Raw genomic sequence first — 19,598 nt, forward strand, 5'->3', positions numbered from 1 at the left:
TTCATGATTTCATTGTATCTTGACATGTGATTCATGATTTGATCGTGTTACATGTGATTCATGATTTGATCTTATCTTCACGTGTGTTTTATGGTCTCGGCAGAGTAGTGTGGCGGTTAGCATCGGCAGCTAATGATCAGGGTGAAGGTCAAAGTTCAGGATGCTTTGGAGCCGCGGCAGAGGGGTCGGTGGGGTCGGGCGAGCGGAGGAAGAACCTCCTGGTAGACCTTCTGATGGGGGGGAGACATTCCACAAAGAAAACCACTTCCCCTGGACGCCTTGTAAAAGCACACACACACATGCAGACACACACACACACACGCACATGCAGACACACACACACACACACACACAGTCACACACCCACCGACAAAAACACACACACACACGCACACGCACACATACACGCACACACACATGCAAACACACACACACACACACAGTCACACACCCACCGACAAAAACACACACACACACACACACACACACACGCGCGCGCACGCACGCACGCACGCACGCACGCACGCACGCACGCACGCACGCACGCACGCACGCACGCACACACACACACACACACACACACACACACACACACACACACACACACACACACACATATATGAAATCAGAGACCAATATAATACAATACAATGGTCTAAGTAAGGAAGGAAGGGTAATTGCAATCAATATTGATGTTATATATTGATAGTAAGATCGTATTGGTATAAAAGAGTCAGACTTCTGATGTACCATACATGAGCTGGAAGTTTGAATAACCATGATGAGGATTAGGCTCTTATATTGAGCCTCACCCTTTTATCCTGCTCTACAGGTTTCTTGACTGAGTTAATCTACATAATTAAACATCCTCAAATATAAATGACTGATTAAAAATAAACAAACAGCGTGTTCATTTTATATTCGAGAAACATCTTTTTTATCCACCCAAAGCATAACGTCACGGGGATATTAACCAATACGCTATGCGAGAGGGCGGGATTCAAACTGTCACAGACACGTGTACTGGGAAGCAGGAAGTAAATACATAAGATTCGAGAGGGGCCAGTGGAACAAGCTGTAAGTAGACCTGCATGAAGACATTTGAGCGAAATAAACTGCGAAAAGCGGCAAGTTATACGGTTATGTGTATACAAGCAAATCTATTCAAAGTGTTTTGAATTGTGTTCGTGTTTCTGCGTTATATAGACCAGCAAGTATTGTTATCCGTTGTCTGTAACGATATGCTGTATGGTTTAACTGCTCTGCATTCATTGTGACATACAATTACTTTAATAGTTTTGTTTTATGCTGTGATATTAAAGGATACAAATAACGTATTTTGCATTGTTATGATGATGAAATGAATCGTACAGATAAAAAACCACAACACAGCCAAACATTCTCGAAACAAATAGTGTAACCTCAAAACAAAAGTAAAACTGAGATAGACTTTTGCTCAAGATAAGATGTTGTCATGTTTTCGGGAAACACTGGTAGGTCCTGTAATGTTTAAATGTACTTAAAATGATTTAAAACTCGGACTTGATACCTGGTAGCAAGACTGGTGTGTACACTTAAACAAATACAAAGGGAGGTTACAGGAACTGCCACATCACTTGTTTTCCAGTTGACTAACTAATGCAAACAATTTAGCCTTCCATTCTTGGTGTTTTCGAATGGCTTGTATGTGATTATTAGATAAGGAGTCTTTCAGGTTATGCAGAGTTGAATGTTGAAAGTGAGAAACACTCTGCATTCTAATTTCATGCGTTTCGCTTCGTTTCATGCAAAATAATTTTGGAGAATCAAGTTGAGCTGGTGTAGTCAGTTTGTAAAAATAAGCTTTTGTAAATCCCAATATCACCAGTGTAATGTGTTAAATGTTACTGCCAGAGGTAAACTTCGATTGCATAGAATTCACCAGTGGCCCAGTCTGCCAGTCGCAGATAACCCTGGCATATGCTGATGGAAAACATAGTTTATTTTGGGTTTTAGTGGGCGATATTGGCAATAGAAGAAAGGAAAACAGAAAATGTTTCTGTCCAATAAAGCTAGATAACACAAGTAATTGTGTGTGTGTGTGTGTGTGTGTGTGTGTGTGTGTGTGTGTGTGTGTGTGTGTGTGTGTGTGTGTGTGTGTGTGTGTGTGTGTGTGTGTGTGTGTGTGACAGGCACCATGCTGCCAGGCTACAGCCCTGTCACTCAGGCCTTCCTGGGCACTCTGTTCACCTGGGCCCTGACGGCTGCTGGCGCCGCCCTCGTCTTCATCTTCTCCAGCAGACAGGTACAACACACCATCATCATATTATTATATTATTGCAATTCTATAGACAACGTTGCATCATTACAGTGGCCATATGATGGATGCTTTTTTCATCTAAAGCATCTTACAGTCTCAGAAAGTGCTCTCACATAAAATGACTTAACAGTGGCGGAGAAATTACTGATGAAAGTCTGTCAAGTTTAGTCCAATTGAATGCACCATATTTTTTCTGTATTGAATCTTGCCTTGCTTTTCCTTCTGTATTTTAATTCTTCACTGATAAATGCCCTTTCCTTGAGGCTACTATTCTTTTTGGCCATTGTGGCACCCATTCCTGGAAGCAGGGACTCGTCTTTCTGGGCTCCTGCTCAAGGTGTTGACTGTAACTGTGGGGGCTCTACAACACGTTGTACTTGACTATTGTTTGTCCTTGAGTCTTTTATTCCATTTCGATGCAAAAAATATCCGTATTGCAAGTTAAAAGTAAAGTTTGTCTCAGGACATACCATTTACTTTCTTCAACATATCTTTGAACTTATTTGGGTGTTCTGAGTACACTTGGGAGCATATCACTCATGTTTGATGTTTCAGGCCTATTGCAGACCTGCAACGTTGAAGACAACTACTCTCATGGTTTGATTCTCGTTCTTCCTATCTTCCTTTCTCTAATTAACTGTACCCTTTGCTTGTCTTTCAGAAACGCATTTTGGATGGCAGTTTAGGCTTCGCAGCTGGGGTGAGACACACACACACACGCACACGCACGCAAATGCACAAACACACACAAGCACACACACAAAAGCTAGTAGCGGATTAAGGAGAAACGTGTTGTATGTGTACGGTTGTGTATTCTGATGCCCGACATATAAGTGCATAGTGGAAAGTACAGGCCGGTGTTCAGTTTCCTGAATCTCTGGTGGTATCCTATCAATCTCCAGCTTCCCGGTGATTGGTTAGAAGCAGGGAATCAACTGCCACCCCTGCTGGTTGAGGGCTTGTTGTTTTGTGACTCAGAGAATCTGTGAATCCGGAGCCATGACTGCTCTGTGTCCCTTTCCTTCCACTGTCATTTTGTTGGGAGATTGGAACGACTCAATCCCAGCAGGATGTTAAACTCTAATCTCCGAACTGTACGCCCCGTCATACTGTGAACAAGCATTTCCTGATCACCTCCTCCTTGTGTCAATCAAGCCTTGTGTTGTCTCTCTGGCCCCTCCCGTCTTCTCTTTGGGAGTTAAAGGCTTCTTTGGTGTTGATAGTAGTGATCTTTCCACTTCTGTGATGTTTATACAATTCTGTAGTAGAATTGTTGGAAATAATACATTTATTTAAAATACTTATTATTTTATAGGGTTTTTCCTTCAGTTCTATTCAGCAATCTTTGTTGTATTTGACTATGTTTGATGATCGAATATCCTTTCCCTTCTGTTTGGAAACCGTGGAATCTTGGAATTGTGCTTAGCCTTGAATAGCAACTCCGGTGTGCTGGCATACTGAGGGGATCAACAAGCCTCAGCATCAATCCACTCTCGGTCCCCTACTGCTGCCGCTTTAATCCGTGTTATGGTATTATATGTAAATACCAGTATGAACAGGAGACAGATAACCCAAATGTTTATGCAGGACTGGGCTTTCATAAACAGTACTCAACATGTGTCCATATGCGGCAGCCTTGCAGGCTCGGCTCGGTCCGGTGGAGTTAGGCAGCGATACTAGGCATTTTGTATTTTCTAGGTGTGGTTGATGAGTCCCACCAGGCGAAGCTCCTCGTCCAGGATACCTTCTGCGAACGCTTTCTCCGAATTCAGGGCTTCTCGTGTTGAAATAATCGTGCATGTGCTCATCTGTTCCCACTGACGCAAAAAACAGTCCTTGGGGTTATTCAGTATTCTACAATGCACACTGTATATTCAGGTCGATGCATACATTGTGAAGGGGCAGGTGAAGCTATTTTAGTATGCTGTAGAAGTTTTGCGTGCGTGTGTGTGTGCACACACACACACTCACACTCACACTCACACTCTCTCTCTCTGTGCTCTCATATCTCTCAACCATTTTTCTTTTTTTTTAATTACAATTTTACTTTCACTTTCACTGTCTCATCCATCATCAGTTTCTCCCAATCCCCTGACTCAATTTCCAGGCAAGGGGGCCGAGCACCCAGCACCCATGGCGGCTGCTCTTTTTAATTCAAATTATTGCGCAGAGCAAATATGTAGCGTTCATTTTCATGGCGTGGTTGACGAGTCCCATCAGGCGATGCTCCCCGTCCAGGACACCTTGTGCGATCCAAAATGCAATTCCAGGCCTTCTTGTGTTGAAATAGTCTTATACATGTGCCCATACAAAACTAGAACAAAACGATACAATTCCAAATAACACCCCATCCCCAAAGAACACAACCAAACCCTGTCTGCTGGCGACCACCAGCTCATGCCTCAGTGTGAGCCGGAGTGGACCTGTTGCCGCCGCTTGATATTTAACAGAGCCAACCCCGTCAACATTTTCTTTAAGTATCAGTCACACACTGCGGTGTGTGACTGCACTGTGTGTGTCCGTGTGTCCGTCCATCTAAACATGTGTACACGGCTAGCGGGAAGATAGCTTTGATATGTGGCTTTGGTCCCTATTCTGTTGCCTTTTAGCCTGTGCAATGCATGCATGTTTACTGCGTACATCTGTATCATTAATTAACCCATAATTAATTAACTGTTAACTAATGGTATAGTCATAAGGAAGTGTGGAAACCCCAACGATAACATGTCCACACTAATGTTGGTTGCACACTGCCCTACCACCAACACCGATCTTTAGAACGTTAGCCAAAGATGGCCGACACTGATTGGGACATGTTCACTTACCTGAACCTTCATCTGACATCGATTGGACTTGTTTACCATCAAGACCACAACACATGGTCCGAAAGCCAATGGGCACGCTGGTGTTGCTTGCCGTTTGCTGGGGCAGTGTCCAAGAGTCTTAAAAGGCTTCCCAGGATTAAGTGTCTCCAGTTTTGAGTGACAACCTGAAACCTTTTTGACATGTTGAAGTTTTGTTTCTCACTTTTACTTCTCCAATTTCTAGGCTCCATTTTCTTTCTGCACTTATTTCCCTTGAGACTCCTGTTTATCTTTTCACACTTTATCGGGATGTCATAGTGTCATCTTTTCCAAATAGATTTTAGCCTTGTGCTCCAAAGCACTTTGTAACTAGTGTTGAACAGCTGCAGGGTTATTGCGAATTAGAAGAGATCGAGGTGGAATCAACACCCAACCTCTAGCTTTCATTATTTTGTGGAAGGCAATCAGAAGGCTTTTAGTGGGTCATGTAATGGAGTGCTGGAGTGGGAGGGAACGGAGGAATACACATGGACAGCAAACCACTACCATGTCTATTTGCCCAGTAGTCTATGCCGACGTGACCTCAAAATGTCAGTGTTGTTGTTAAGCGTAAAAATCAATTATATATATATATACATTAAATCCTTCCCTCAAAGCTATTTACAGGTATTACCGTACAGTGTGTGCAATAACAACATCACATGTTTAGTAACGTCAAGCCCCTTTGACACATGCAGTTTATCCCAGAAATGTCCCAGAACATTTCCTCAATGTGGTCATGTGTGAAGGGGCACAGGGATAGATATTCCGGGAAATCTGCTCCGCCAAGTTGCCTGATCAAGGGGCTGTTAGTGAAAGCAATAACATTGCTGTATGAGGCACGTTAGGATTTACGTTCCTCTGACGTAAGGCACTTTCACGAGGAGCAAGCGAGCCAATCACAAGATTGGTTGATGTCTTATTTGAATTGGCGATCAATACAGCTTCTTTTGATGTAAACTACTGTAGCTAATTTTTTCAAGTTTGGCAAATATGGGAGCTCCTCTCTTATAATGACGGCTGGCATTCCGAAGTGTTTCATTACTGTCATCTGCTGAACTGTCGCTTGGCCCATCTATTTCGGCATTGCTATGAACTACGAGCAAGGGCGTAGGACGTAAATACTCCATAACGTATATACCCCATAACGTAATGTGTTTATAGTGGAAATCCCTAGCGTTGCCTGAAAGGTTACCCAAGTAATTACCCAAGTAATTTCCCCCCGGTTTCCTAAAATCTTGTAAAAATAAATGATTTAAACCACAGTGTGCGCTGCTTCGTATGGCTATAGGAAAATGTTCAGTAGTTTATGCAGTGTATCCGTCAAGTGGGTGAACTTTGGATTGAATGGTAAATGGACTGCATTTTATGCAGCACTTTTCTAACCAGTGGTCACTCAAAGTGCTATAAACCCATTCATGCTCACATTCACACTGACGGCGGTATCTACCATGCAAGGCGACAGCCAGCTTGTCGGGCGAGCACCTCAACACTCTGATAGGAGGAGCCATGGATCGAACTAGCAACCTGCCGGTTAGCAGCCAATCCGCTCTACCTCCTGAGCCACATGCTGGCTTTTGTTAAGATTGTTAATGATTGCTTTTTTGTGGATATTGAAGCAAGGGAGAGGATGGGCAAGTGCAGGGATGCATAAGTCAATTCCGTTTTCAAGGGAATCAAAGGACTTAAAAGAGATGGTTAACTTTGGCACCAAAGCCAAGGATGTATTTGATATACTAACCTTGGAGCTGGCATTTCTATACTAAACTAGATTGACCTATCTTAGAGAATTGTATACAAAAAGAAGAAGATGGACTAAATTATTTAAGCCTGAATGGACGGCAACCACACAACATATTTTTTTTGCGCTAAAATGGCAGCTTGTGCTGTAAAGATATATGCAGTGTTTAATGCACATCTTTGAAGGCTGATGTATCTTGTGTTTTTTTTATAGGGTAAAGATTCAATATAATATTCCAAGAAAGAAAAGATCCTACAGCAAAACTTTAAATGAAGTTACGATGACTATTCCAATATTTGACGTAGAGTAATGCATTTTTATTTCAAATTGATATTATTCAATTTTCCGCAGATTGGTTTCTTGTCCATAACATACATTTAGCAGATCCATCAAACTATCACTCTGGGAGACCAATACCCAATTGCATGCTCACTCAAATCAGCCCCTGACAAAAGATTCCACATCATTTAACAGTGACTTTCAATCTAAATTAGTCGTATAGTTTCATAACTTATAACCGACAGGTGCGCACATTTTCTCTTCTCGAGGAAAATTGTGAATGAAATGGACATTTTTAATTCTATCAATCACACAGACTCTGTTGCTTTTCCTGGCGCCGCTGCCCCCGTAGACCATCGTGGAGTACAAACTAATTGAACCTTTCAGTTAGTTTGCTGAGGAGCAGCTGTGTATGTTTTCTTCTTAATTACCTAATCTCTGCTGCTTCTGAGTTGTTGTGGTGGGATAGACAAGGACTGCTAATATCACTTTGGAAGGATGGCCGACGGGGACTAACAAGTGAGGCTGAGAACAATGAAAGCACGCAGTCCAATCAACGTTGCAGTGACTAAAAGGACATGTTGGCACTTGAGGGAAGGAAAACAAAGGATTTTCTCTTTTTCCCTCCCACCAATAAAGTGTGTGTGTGTGTGTGTGTGTGTGTGTGTGTGTGTGTGTGTGTGTGTGTGTGTGTGTGTGTGTGTGTGTGTGTGTGTGTGTGTGTGTGTGTGTGTGTGTGTGTGTGTGTGTGTGTGTGTGTGTGTGTGTGTGTGTTCTAACCATACTCCTCCGACTTCCCGAATTCCTAAACAGTCCAGTCATCTATTGGCTCCATGTATATACTAATCGTAAAAGGTTGAAAATACATCACTCCATGGTGCAGAAGAGAGAGAGTGGATTCAGCGGATATTGTCACATTGAGTGAAGAGCAGGGAACCAGTTGGTTCTGGTTGGAAGGAAAGCAATTGGAGAGGAAATAAGAATACAATTAGCTCTTGGCTAGACAGGCCGACGATGGAAAGGTCAGCAGTTGAGATGACGAGAGCAGAATGGATGGATGCTGGGGAACTTAAGTCTAGTGTGTGAGACACTATATCTGGATGGCACTTGAGGGGACTGGCCCCTACCTGTAGACCTCCTGGCCCCTACCTGTAGACCTCCTGGCTCCCTGGTTCCTTATCTGTAGGCTTCCTGCAGGCCTACTGGCCCCTACCTGCAGGCCTCCTGGCCCCTACCTGGCCCCCTACCTGTAGGCTTCCTGGCCCCCTACCTGTATGCCTCCTGGCCCCCTACTTGTTGCCTACCTATTGGCCTCCTGGCTCCCTATCTGAAGGCCTCCTGTAGGCATCCTGGCCCTCTACCTGCACGCCTCCTGGTCCCCTACCAGTAGGCCTCCTGGTCCCCTACCAGTAGGCCTCCTGGTCCCCTACCAGTAGGCCTCCTGGCCCCTGATGCCCTTTCGATGAAAGAATTTGACTAAATGGTGGATAAGTACAAGTAGTTCATAGCAGAGGTAGAGGAGCCATCTCAATGGAGATGAGGGATCGGATGTAATAGTAGTATCTCAGACTGTAAACATCCATGAACACGGAACGTTGTTGTATTGGCTACAACAGCCCTTAGCATTAGCCTGAGCTGCCTCACGGAGCAACCCATTGATTCCCCCCCCCCCCCCCTGCAGATCCCATCCTATGTGCTACATCTGTTACCAACAATATCTCATACAATGGTTATCTGGTATGGCGGCGCCAAAAGGCTTCCCTTCCCCATTGGCCTGATGGACGCACACAAGATGGGGAGATCTCGTTGGGTTCTGCTCAATTGGTTCCCACTGCCCCAGCCGTGTCTCTTCATATCCTTCCTGGGCCGATATCTCTGTCGACCGCGGTGTAAGCTGGCTAAAGTACCTCGTCTGATACCAATTCCTGATTCTAATGCTTTTTTCATTGGTCAGGGCTCACGGTATCAAAAAGATGTGAGCGACAGGGGTGATTTATTCTGGAGCTCTGAGTTTAATTTAGTTTGCAATAGTTCTTCTGGTTCCCTAAGGTTTTTTATTTTTTTATCTTATTTTCCCCAGACCGTAAATGGCTCTCCACACTAGCCCGTACGTTCAGCGTGCCATGGGGGATTTGAACGAAAAAAACAGAATATTGAGATAAATAACCCCCTCAGGCCAATTTTTCCACAGAGTGGGAGACTAGTTTCCCACTCTTAGTTAATTCCACCACATGCATTTTTGTTTTGGTCTTAATCTTGACTCAGTGGCAGCTGGGTAGGGATAAGTGTTGTTTTACTCCAAGCCATTTTCTTAATTGAGGCTTGTTTAGTTGGCACCTTGGTAGGCCGGTCAGATTGTTTCTACTGGGGCAGGGGTATTATTTTTCCTCAAGCACAATCTCTAGCTTCTTCCTTTTGGTAAACATTTTGGTTAAACTTTTAGTTAAAGTTTTATCTTGATTTTCTTTTATTTTTTCATATTGGGAGGATATTTCTGACTAGGCAAATGTGAGAAATGATACCCGAATTAAGGAGTTTAAATATCTGAGCTTCTTTAATGCTTTTATTAAATATAAAGATCTATATATAAAACGTACAATAAATATTAATCTATCTCAAATATCACACAAAGTATGAAACGGGTACTATTATACACATTTGTATAAAGGCAGACCTAGCCTTTACACGCTAGGAAGTAAAGTGTAGCAAGATGTTATTCTGCTGTCATTCTTTTGATGAACAGCATTTTCTGTTTTTTAATCAGAAACAAATAGCACTGCATCACTACCATTGATGGATTCTCAATGTATTTTATGTTGTTTTTCTTCTGGGAAAAGATGTTCCCTGAACAGCACAGCTAGATTGAATCCAGGAAAACACTGTCCATCCTTTTACTCTCTCACCCAACACTTGCGCTGCAGTTAATTACCTGCTTTCCATGTTCCCACTCAATTTAAAATCTGCTGTGCGCAGGCATTTATTTTGTGAACCCCGAAGACTCGTTGGGTCATTTTCAACTTTACTCCCAATCCAACCTTACCCTCCTCTGCTTTGTGTAGAGGAGCATTTCCTTAAGGGTAAGGTCCTGTTACTGGACCATGTCTGTCAGAATTATGGCTTAGGCTAAAGTGTCGCAAAATCTCAAACTAATTTCCTTTCTTAGGTTGAAGGATGCCAATCAACAGAGATAGCCCAGAGACCAATTAAAAAATGCATACATATATTGGTTGAAACTACACCTTCTCAATAGCTTTTGAGAGGTGACCTGATAGAATGAAACCACACTCTGCCAATAGTCGCCAATTTCAAGTAAGGAAAGAGTGAGAATTCCATAATGCCTTTGAGGTTAACTTGGTGAGAGCAGTTGCTGAGAAAGAGGCTGAGGGGCTTGTCAGCTCGGATGAAAGATGGAAATAATGTAAAAGGCAATATAAAGGATTCAGTGACTATATACGAAAAAAAACGACATTGAAGAAGACGAGAAAAAGAGGAAAGAGGAATAACATGTCAGAAAGTGAGAAGTGATAGGCAAGAGAGATCTTGTTTCACTTCACGCTGTGTCTGTCTGCTATAGTCATCATGCTTTTGTCCGTACGAATATAGAATATTCTCTCTAACTATGTTGCATTTGTAAATAGTAATCTTCATGTGAGCATATTGGTTATATTTATCTGTGATCGTGAGAGTATCTTGATCAGTAGACTGGCGGTTTACCATTTTCAACCCAAGATTGAGTTGATTAGGCTTTTGATCAAGAAAGGAGTCAGTGATTTTGATCGTTGCCCATTTTCTGAATAATTTACTGTTATATGTCCATGGTCCATTTGGCATCTTTCTGCACTCTAAGCTGCCTTTGAAGGAGGGTCACTTCTTTTGTGCTCCTTTTCTCCTCTTCCCTCATAAACAAATTCGATGAGAAAAGGGTGAAGCCATGGCTTTGAGCTTCTGCTTTGTCCTTTAAGCTTCTATTCTTGAGTCAATACATTCAATTCATTTTTTGGTTAGGATCGTTTGTGTAGAAACTGTTTAACAGTTCAAGCAGACAAACATACAATCAATATGAATGTCCGAGACTATTATTCTAGGAGCCGTATGGCGAACCCTGGCAACCCATTTCTCATGGTGATACATTTTAGAAGCATTGACAAACTCTAGGTTCCATCCGTACTTAATTATAAATAGCCAGAAAAGTTATTGAATTAGTCTATCTACTATCCGACACAATTATTGGAACATCGCTATGAACATCATCAATCATGTGCTTATGATCAATCGGTCTGACGTAGAACAATCATTTGACAGGGATTTTTTGCATTTAACTTGCAATCTTCTGGTGGAGAACTTCATATGTATTTCAAGTTCACCAAAATGTGTTGAAAAAAGGACCAATGTTTATGGATGGCATAATGCAGGGTGCAGCACAACAAATTCTAAAGATTTTGGGTTTTGTTTAAATCTTTGCTCCAGATCCATTGAGCACTCTGTCCGTGTGAAGTCTGAGACAGTGCCTGGGCTATAGAAGCTGAGAGAGAGCAGATGCAATATCTTTGATAAAACCCCCCGGCAGCCATCTGATGAAGGAGATGGTAATCATCCAGTCGGTGTGTTAATTAATATGAACACTTACCCCTGATTGAACCAACAGGCATGGTTCCTTGACAGAAGTTCAGACACTTTTCAGACAGCGACTGATTGGCAGTCAATGCAAGTCATTCACTGCAACTGTGAGACTGCTGATGCTCCAGATGGCACAAGTAGCACGCATGGCATCAGGATATTACTTAACACAGAGACCCCCATACGAGTGACGACCCAGTTTGCGCACAAAAACAGGAAATTCGGTTCAATTACCGCTGCAACGTTTTAAGAAAGCGATTTGATTGGCCCGACCATGGAAACGAATCACCGCGACTGTGAAGTTGGGGAGGTTTGTTATAGAGGGTGTGTTGAAACTTTTAATTAATTAACACAGAGATTTCCCCCCCCCCCCCCCCCCCCCCCCCTGAGCCAGACTCAATCGGCGACACTGATTAAGCGGAAGTCCGGTTCGTCGTTGTTTCAGGAAAGCCTCTTATCGGTGGACCATGGAGATTTATCACACATGATGACTGAGGGTCGATTGCGTGGTTTGTATAGAAACAGCCCCCAGCGGGGTGTTCCTTACTGTACCGGCTGTGATAACTGGGACGAGGTACACACAGCTCTATGCTGTTGTGGTGGGCGTACTGGGGTTTCATTAGGAGTTATTAGGAAATAACATTTGAAAATGGGTTATCAATGAGCCAACAGTATGAGCTGGTGGGGTTGTGTGGGAGACATTTTCTCTGCTTTTCTTATATCGGAAGAAGCCAGTGGATTAAGAGGGTGCCACTATAGGAGAGTGAAATTAAATTGTTATTAAATGTCTGCAGACTTTATTTTGAGCTCTGTATTAAAATAAATGCGTTCAGGGACCCTCTAACCTTTTAGCGGTTAAAGGGGTAGTTCGGAATTTTGGACATAGGGCCTGATTCCCAAGTGAGCATTGGTATTCTATATCACTGGAGACAGTTTTCAACACATTTCATACAGTCCTTCTAGTTGCAGAGTTCGCTCGTGCTAGGCTAGCGCACGTCAACGGGCAATGCTAGCCTGCTATTAAAAACAGTCTTACCCACTCCACAGTACACCCGAGGTAAATCAATTATAACGACAGACTATAAATCTAAATGTCTGTTTATAGAATAATGTTAGAAATAAAACCAACCTTGCATTGCATTGCATTTTGAGGGAATTGCGGGGTCTCAGCAGCAGTGTTATTCCTGTACGTAGGCTACGGCAGCGGCGGACTGATACCTAGGTTACCTGCCGCTGTCATTGCTACAAACGCAGAGTACAGTGAACGAAGGAATTCTATAATTCTATAATTCTATGTCCAAAATTCTGAACTACCCCTTTAACCGCTGATCTGAAAGGTGGCTTTATTTCTTTAAGGCGCAGACTTGAGTGGCATCTAACAGAAAAAAAAGTTTCCAGAAATCCAATATGTTCTCAACAATGTGTCATTTGTTGGAATAGCCAAATACACAAACCTTTGTTTCCGTCACTGTAGAATGCGCCCTTCATATCTAACTAGGGAGCGAGTCCTCTTCTGAGCAGCCCCCTCATGCTGCTCTGCTGTGTTGCTCTGCCGTGTTGCTCTGCCGTGCTGCTCTGCCATGCTACTCTGCCATGCTGCTCTGCTGTGTTGCTCTGCCGTGTTGCTCTGCCGTGCTGCTCTGCCATGCTGCTCTGCTGTGTTGCTCTGCCGTGTTGCTCTGCCGTGCTGCTCTGCCGTGCTCCACCGCCATGTTCCACTGCCGTATTTCTACAGCAGCACAAAACAGTTAATCTGCTCTAGAGAGGACACATTTTACAATTTGAAGCATAAACGCTATCTCACTTTCAAGATTATCTACAGTTTTACAGACTCCATGACTGTACACAATTTATGAATATATCAAGGAACCTCGTCACTTGACACATTAGACGATAGTGGGCTTCCATAATATTGGAAGCCCACTACTGCCACTTTCATCTTACAGGCCATCGTAGCTTCTCCTGCTTTGTTTGAAAGGGAGAGGTGAGGGGGGAATCCACTTAGTTGTACACTCAGCAACTTGGAGCGAGATGTAAAATAAAAATGGTTATGGCATTTATAGCGAGCGATGCATTGCTGTCAAAAGACGAGGAGACGGTGCACTTAAAATAGTTCTGAAGAGCAGTACGTTCTTGTCTCGCGTCTCATCTAGATGGAGCTAGACATTTTCAATTTTCCGCGCACGACTTGACTTCACTCATTTGACGGTATCTTAAACAGCATCAGACTTTTAATAAGACTTTGACACACGCCATCTGGTTGATTTAGCTCCGACTGCATTAGCCCATGACATGGAACAAACAGCCAACAAGTGTCCGAGGCAGATTTTGCAAATATGCTGTGACAGGAGTAGTGCACATCTTAATCTGAGTGTATGTGTGGAAGGCCCTCTGGACCGCACAACACACCGACATTTGGGTCATCCCTCATCAGAGGCATAGCGGAAGACGCAGAAGGGCTTGTTGGAGACATGACATAATGTTCTAATAGGGAGGTTGGTGTAAATAGACGGCTGCCTCTGAGTGATACTTTGCACACTGGTAAACAATTGTGAGCTAGAAGATTGCTCACGCAGCACTTGGATATTTTTGGAGATACTTCGATTTTTTGATGTATATCCTTTGATTGTTGTCGACCTTCAGTGAGAGTCTCTGCCAAGTTATTCAATATGAATAGAACTGCAATGTGTACTGCCTTGTTAACCTGATTGCTGACTCTGCTGGTATATGCACAGGTTTACTGAGTGTTGACTGTGGTGGAATATGCACAGCTTAACTCTGGAGTTTGATATGCTTGTAATGGATTTGAATGTGAATGTTGGGTTCCCAGTTTATTGGCTGATGGATTCAATACCAGAATACTTAAGCCATGGCCTGTAAAACGTCTTAAAAATACAAAACAAATACGAAACATTGCCTAGGCAATGGGTACTACATCTCTCATGCAACCCCTGGCCACATCCAACCCGCTCCATACATATCCATGTGTGTGCGGGGGGGGGCAGGATTAGTTATCAGTAGGTCTGATACTATGAGAACCGTCTATTGATGGCATCCTGCTGGTCCCCACGTCAGCCCTCTGGAGAGAAGGAGCCAGCCCGGCAGCATGCCCTTCTCAGGGAGCAGTTTTGACGGGGCTATTGATCCAACCTAACAGGATACTTTTCTTTTTTCAGAAAAGTGCTAGTCAAGTTCTTTGCAGTCCTTATGCTGAGGTTTTCTAGGCTATTTGATTTACCCTGACAGGTCAATTACCGCTTACCTCCCATCCTCTCGCCGCGTTTTTCCCTGCTCTTATTTATTTTTATTTTAAAGACAGAAAACACACAGTCAATGCAGAATATTGTCAACATAATTTACTTGTATCACAGTACAACAAATCAAAACCAACTAGTATGTACTCTGCAAGAATAAACACAGGGCTGATTTGATATCCGAGTTCATATGTAATGTCATTATGCGTTAAAGGTGTAAAGTGTACGTACTCATGAATAACGCAGGACCGAGAGACTGGCAGATGGGGGTGAGAGGCAGAGATTAAAAACGGCACAATGCCTGAAGCAACCGGGGCTCTCAGGGCTTGACACATTTCCACCACCGCTGGAGGCATTATTGTACCGTAGACCGAGTACACTGCAGAATCACATCGTTGTTGGTTGAACGTGGGCTTCGGCAAAATCCTCTTGGTCCTCTTTGTGTTGGTCCTCTGTTCCAGCAACAACAATCATGGTTGTGCAACAGTGAGGAGTTTCACTTCCTCCGGATATTTAAAACCAATTATTTGGCATTCCGCTATAGTATTTTCACCAACCGCCTCCACCTGGAACGGAATTAGCGCCGTGGTACACAAAGCCCCCAAGAGCACAAGAGCAAAACCACTCATTATGTTCCTTGCGCAGCACATGTCCTGGGTCTCACAGTCGCGTCAGATAATAGGCTTTCGTCAGTCAATCGGACGTCCGCTATAGCCATAGGCGAACATAGCTGGTAGCGCATCTCCAGGGTGTGGTAGCATCTGTTAGCCTCTGTTTGTCCTGTTTATCAGTGCTCCCTAAAGACCTGTTGTAATGAGAGAACAAACACATTGTCTCTTAACCCTGTGGACACTTGATAGTAAGCTGGGCAAGTTGGCAATTAGGTTGGAATTAATGCAGATTTTATGAGCTAATGCAGTGTTGGATGCCTTTATTGGTGTATCCCTTGGGATATGTGACTTACTCTTTTGAATGCACAGAAACACAGGCAAGGATGAACACATACTTACACCACAAAATATTATCACTGCTACTGCTACAACAACAATAAAGGCAAAAGTGTAATGGCTGGTCTGGGACTCAAAAGGTTCTGGCCTAACCTCTACCTGCTTCTCAATGACATCATGGGTTCGGAATTCTCCTGAAGTTGCTTTGGATAAGAACCGTAAACGTCCTGACCTTTTGTATCTCTTCACTCACCTCCCTAGGTGATGCTGGCTGCTTCCTATTGGTCGTTGCTGGCTCCGGCGATCGGCATGGCAGAGGATTCTGGGAAATACGGTGCCTTCGCTTTCGTGCCTGTGGCCGTGGGTTTCACTCTGGGAGCGGCGTTCGTGTACCTCGCCGACCTCGTCATGCCAATGCTGGTAAGGATGACGCTCGTGACATACGACACACCTGTATAATGTGATGGAGGCTGAACTTGGATCAGATTCTCATTAGATTACCGAGAACAATACGATTCTTCTCTATTATTTGTAACTGTGCCAAGAGCTGACTTTACTGGGGGTTCATGACACGTCGAAAAATGTGAGACACATCCAATATGTTGAAAGAGAACTTGATATATTTAAGTGAGGCCAATGCAAAATGGATAAGGAATCAAGACAGTGGTGCATTTAATTTTCAGAGTTAATTTAAAAATGAATCCATCTTTCTGTCCAAAAAAATACATTCATATATTTAACTAAAATAAAGCAAATCCTATAAGAATAGGATGTCTGGAATTTCCATATGGTGGCACACAGGATCTCATTCCCTGATTTGTGGATACTTTGAGGCAACTCAAATCATCCCAGAATCTACCTTACCCCCTAACCATAATCATAACCAACAACGGAAGCCACACATTTTCATTGACTAATCTAAGACACGCACGCACACACACGTGTTTGTGTGTATATGCCGCCACTTACACACCATGTGGCGTACATAACGATGACTTGATTGCAGAGTGTATGCTGTGGGAAACAGCTGTTGTCTGTAGTGTTCTGTCTGGGACAGAACACTACAGAACACGCAGGAAACGGCTGCGTACCAGGGGCACTTTGACTCATCGCTGCTTTGCATATGCATTCGAATTTAGCAGGAAAGAGTTGCCAAAAGCGTCACACAAACATACATACATACATACATACATACATACATACATACATACATACATACATACATACATACATACATACATACATACATACATACATACATACATACATACATACATACATACATACATACTAGGGCCCGACCGATTTATCGGCCTGCCGATTTAATCGGCCGATTATAGCCTTTTTGAAAATAATCGGCATCGGCCAAAAAGACGCCGATTACAACCGATAATTATTATTATTATTTTTTATTTATATTTTGTCTCCTTCAGCATGAGCTCAAATATATTTTTGGGGTGCCTTTCCCAAAAGCATTTTTAAATAGGGAGTGAGGAGTTTGGGTTGACCCTATCCGCCTTGATAAGAACAGAAATAATATAAAGAACTATAAGATTCAAGTCCCACAAGATTGCACATTTAATATTTGTTTGGTGTGTCCTCTTGAGATATTTTCTTTTTGGTTTGTCTTCTATTGGAGGTTTTTGAAGAATGGCAATCATTCTCTGTTTAGCTTTTTGTTCTATTCTTTTTCTTTCTTGACTTGAGTTGAGATGGCACCGATGATCCCAAAGGGGTTCGACCTGTTTAATAAAACATAATTCAGGAAAAACTGTCACCAAAAGCTTTCATCTTATTTTGGCCACTTTTTGGCGAAAGTCAAAAGGTTTGGACTAAATTCGTCTTTCTACCACCATTTCATTGAACTTTTAGTAACAGGAACCACATTTGAAATGACTAAAAGGTTCCCTTCAGCCCCTTGTTATCTGCGTTCCCACCACGGTCTAATGACCCGCGAAAGTCAGGCAAATTAAGGTCCTTTACAGCAGGCACATAACGAATAAAGGAGAGAGAAATACTGAGAAAAATCTGACCAAGAAAATTCGTCATACGTCAAACGATCGGTTACAATGCAAATGTGCGCAGTTACCAATAAGAATAGCTAAGGGGGTGAAAAACAAAGAAGTATCCAACCCTCAACCCCATAATAGCCTGTGAATACGAGCTCGTATTCTGTGATCCAGTGATTCAGTGATAGCGCTGTACTTTCATCAAAACAGCGTATTTAGAGAATTAAATTATTATGGAGTGTGTAGACTAGTGTGTAATTGTGTTGCGGATGAGATTGATTATGTCAAGTGGGTGTGCGTTCCTTAATACATCCACCTTTTAGAGACGTTGGTGTTGAGGTGGTTTCCCTGTTTGATTGCTATCTAAAAAAAGGCTATCAGTCTTGTGGAGGGAGTTGGTATCCAAAACTAAACTTTTTCAATGCAACTGCGAGGCCGTCATGTTGTCAAAAGCAACCTACATTCATTGCCCACAGTGCATGTTAACATTGTCTTGTAGTGACGACTGCTATCTGGATTGATGAATGAATGATGAGGACCACTATGGATGCAATTAGAAGACAATGCAATCCACACCTCCACGGTTCCTGAACCCTTTGGAAAAACTGTCTGATTCAGCCTACTGCATGTCGAAGTCAACAAAATAAACGGGTTTGCGGCTGCAGATGTTAAAATGCCTGAAATGAACTGCTGTGAGCCTTCCACCAATCAGCGATGTCCATGCTGCAATCCACACCTCCACGGTTCCTGAACCCTTTAGAAATACTACCCCTCGAGCAGGGATTTTTTTTTTGGGGGTAAAATAAAGTCCACAGAACTCAATTTAGACCCTGGTTCCTGCGATGTGAACCCACTTAGTTACTGCAATGGTTCCTGGTTCTGCTGTAAAGTTCCTGCGGTGGAAATGTGGCTTTAATGATCTATCACACAATTTGCTGCTCAGTACATATGCTACCACCTCATGATCCATGCGTCAGGTATTGGTCTTGCATTTGCCACCAGATTTGATGTCAATACAGCTTACTTTACGTCCCAACACTGGCCAACGTACTACAGGATATGGGCACAGAGGTGCTGACCCAAGTCTCATGCCCTCCCTGTTTTGCTTCATCCCTTGTTCTCGCTCTCTCTCTGGCTCCCCCCCCCCCCTCCCATCCAGTTTCCCTAGTGATGATGGAGACAGGATTTGGGCGCTGATGATAGGTAGCATGCAATCAGTGTTGAACGCGGGGAGGGACACACACACACACACACACACACACACACACACACACACACACACACACACACACACACACACACACACACACACACACACACACACACACACACACACACACACACACCTCTCCTATTGGATCCCATGGGGGGGTCATTGTGTTTGAACAGCTGCTGGTGCCACTTTTAACTGGCTCCTCAACAAACACACGTTTTGAATGGAGAGAATGGTGACAGGACAGAGGATGAATGTTGGCATGATGGAGAGATAAGGTAACAGAGGGACAGGGGATGGCCTCTCCCCCTCTGTCCTATTGTGGTGTTGTGCGTGTCCAGTAGCTAGGTTACTCAGTTAACGGTCCTGGTAAGCAACACTGGGACCATGGCTTAG

The 19,598-nt window shown here is 43.2% G+C and overlaps 1 protein-coding gene across 3 annotated transcripts in view; it reads left to right on the forward strand.

Annotated features, from left to right (window-relative positions):
- The first annotated feature begins 1,017 nt into the window (after nucleotides 1-1,017).
- Nucleotides 1,018-19,598, forward strand: part of slc39a11 (solute carrier family 39, member 11) — a 65,692-nt gene continuing 47,111 nt past the window's right edge. For 2 of the 3 annotated variants that reach the window (XM_060037081.1, XM_060037080.1), the window contains exons 1-4: nucleotides 1,018-1,077; nucleotides 2,172-2,284; nucleotides 2,961-2,999; nucleotides 16,242-16,400. In XM_060037081.1, the coding sequence (XP_059893064.1) occupies nucleotides 2,177-2,284; nucleotides 2,961-2,999; nucleotides 16,242-16,400 (306 nt within the window). In that variant the 5' untranslated portion in view covers nucleotides 1,018-1,077; nucleotides 2,172-2,176. Of the gene's footprint in view, nucleotides 1,128-2,171; nucleotides 2,285-2,960; nucleotides 3,000-16,241; nucleotides 16,401-19,598 lie in introns of all 3 variants that reach the window. The other variant, XM_060037079.1, reaches the window with a different exon arrangement.

This window comes from Gadus macrocephalus, chromosome 18, assembly GCF_031168955.1.
Source record: "Gadus macrocephalus chromosome 18, ASM3116895v1".
Taxonomy (NCBI): domain Eukaryota; kingdom Metazoa; phylum Chordata; class Actinopteri; order Gadiformes; family Gadidae; genus Gadus; species Gadus macrocephalus.